The sequence below is a fragment of the Eimeria mitis genome, genomic scaffold (assembly GCF_000499745.2).
Source record: "Eimeria mitis Houghton genomic scaffold, Emh_scaff450, whole genome shotgun sequence".
NCBI lineage: Eukaryota > Apicomplexa > Conoidasida > Eucoccidiorida > Eimeriidae > Eimeria > Eimeria mitis.
The window spans coordinates 14,956-17,225 of record NW_013572818.1 but is presented as its reverse complement, the minus strand read 5'-3'; the positions used below and the strand labels follow the sequence as shown (position 1 = coordinate 17,225).

The 2,270-nt window shown below is 51.1% G+C and overlaps 1 protein-coding gene across 1 annotated transcript in view; it reads right to left on the bottom strand.

Moving 5' to 3' along the window:
• EMH_0012770 (uncharacterized protein) overlaps window positions 1-1,225 on the bottom strand; it is a gene marked incomplete at both ends in the record, with an annotated part of 4,260 nt that extends 3,035 nt beyond the window's left edge. Inside the window, 2 exons of the mRNA XM_013499637.1 lie at window positions 107-193; window positions 690-1,225. Coding sequence (XP_013355091.1) covers window positions 107-193; window positions 690-1,225 — 623 coding nt within the window. The remainder of the gene's footprint in view (window positions 1-106; window positions 194-689) is intronic.
• Window positions 1,226-2,270: the final 1,045 nt, after the last annotated feature.

Genomic DNA, 2,270 nt, shown 5'->3' with positions numbered 1-2,270 from the left:
TCTATCACAATCTCTCCTCTGCGTCTCTGTACCCTTTGGGGGCCCCCCACACCCTCCAGGGGGCCCCCCAGGGGGCCCCCTAGGGGGCCCCCCAGGGGGGCCCCACCACCCAGGGCCCCCCAACCGCTGCCTCTGTTCCTCATGCGGTGTATAGACAGATTCAGACGAGAAGTTCTGGGGGCCAATCGCGCGCCTGTATAGTATTAGCATACACATATTCTACTCTTATATATCATACAGATACAGCTAGCTAGCTAGCTAGCTAGCTAGCTTGGAAGCAGGCTGGATAGTTAGATAGTTAGTTGGCAAACTGGGTAGCTAGCTGGCTAGCTGGCCGGGTATCTGGATAGCTAGCTAGCTAGCTAGCTGGCTGAGTATCTGGTTAGCTAGCTAGCTAGCTAGCTAGCTAGCTGGGTGGCTAGCTAGCTAGTTGTTTGATTGTGTCGCCATCATAGAGTTCCTCTCTACTACTTCAGCAAACCCAAGAAGAATATATCCCATCTATACACTCTAGGGTTTAGAATCAAGGGTTTAGGGTTTAGGGTTTAGGGTTTAGGGTTTAGGGTTTACTGAGGTTAAAAGTTTTAGTTTTAAGTATATGCACAGCCAGGGGGTCGCCGGAGCGGATCCCTGATTTGGGGGGCCGCCTGACGGTGATGCCATCGGGGTTGAGAAGAGGGTCAACAAACCCTCTCCTGCTGCTGCTGCTGCTGCTGCTGCTGCTGCTGCTGCTGCTGCTGCTGCTGCTGCTGCTGCTGCTGCTGGTGGGGGTTGGGGTATGAGGGGAGAAGTCTGCTGAGCGGATGTCTTGGAGGGGGGGGTCGTGTGGGGTGTCTCTGTGTCTCCTTCGTCCCCTTTTGGGGGTTTGTGTGTTATCATTTTGCTGCTGCTGCTGCTGCTGCTGCTGCTGCTGCTGCTGCATCTGTTCTCCGTCCCCCTCTGCTGCTGCTGCTGCTGCTGGTGGTGGTGCTGCTGCTGGTGTTTCTGGTGGGGGTTGAGAGTGTGTGGGGCTGCTTGCTTTGGGGTCTGAGTGCATGCGGGCGAGAAGGGGGGTGTATGAGGGGTCAGAACCATCAGCAGCAAGAGACAGAGGAACGGAGACAGGTAAAGAAGCAGCACACAAAGGAGACACAGCAGCAGGCTCCTCTCCCCGCCATCTCTTTCTTAAGCTTAGAGCCCTCTGCATATAAAACACCTCCTCAGGAACATCTTCCTCCTCACCCATCACGATATATTTTTTTTTTATATATTTATGTCCCTGTCGAGGGTTTAGGGTCTAGGGTTTAGGGTTTAGGGTTTAGGGTTTAGGGTTTAGGGTTTGGGGGGTTGAAGGGGGAAACAGCAACTGTTTATACAGTAAAACACTCAAATGATTATTTTTATGTTTTATACACATAAAAAAATAAATGCGAAACCCCAGACATGAATATATAAAAAAAAGGGTTTAGGGTTTAGGGTTTAGGGTTTAGGGTTTAGGGTTTAGAGAAGCCAGTGGTAGTGGGCTGTGACTGGCGAATTGTGTTTATCAGGGAAAGAGAAATATAGTTGACTGCATTTATTGAGGAAAAATTAGGGTTTAGGGTTTAGGGTTTAGGGTTTAGGGTTTAGGGTTTAGGGTTTAGTAGCTGACAAGGGTTCAGCACCGCGCTGCTCCTCGCAGCCGCTCAGGTGTATATGCAGCTCATTGTTTTTTTCTTGTATTTCTGTTTATTTATTTTTTCTTCTTTTTTACTTTTTTATTAAAAAACTTTTTCTCACTCATATCAACCACTTACCCCAAAAAATAAACCCTAAACCCTAAACCCTAAACCCTAAACCCTCACTCAACCCCACGGTAACACTACCACCGACTGGGGGGGCCTCGGGGGCCCCCCTCTTACCTGGGGTCCTCCTGCGGGTTTAGGGTTTAGGGTTTAGGGTTTAGGGTTTGACGGCGAGTACCAGTGCCTGAGACCTCCCCTCTAAACCCTCATCGGGGTGTATAGACACCCCAGCCAGGGGCCCCCTGGGGGCCCCCCCACCATAGAAAAGGGTTTGTAGCTGTGTATACCGAATCAGAAATAAATAGCTAGCTGCAGCTAGCCACAGCTAGCTGCAGCTAGCCAGAGGTTGCCACAGCTAGCTGCGGCCGGCTACAGCCAGCTACAGCTAGCCGCAGCTAGCTGCAGCTAGCTACAGCTAGCTACAGCTAGCTACGGCTAGCTACAGCTAGCTACGGCTAACTACAGCTAGCCTGCACGATTGGGCGTCAGTTCTAGCGAAGGCTCATC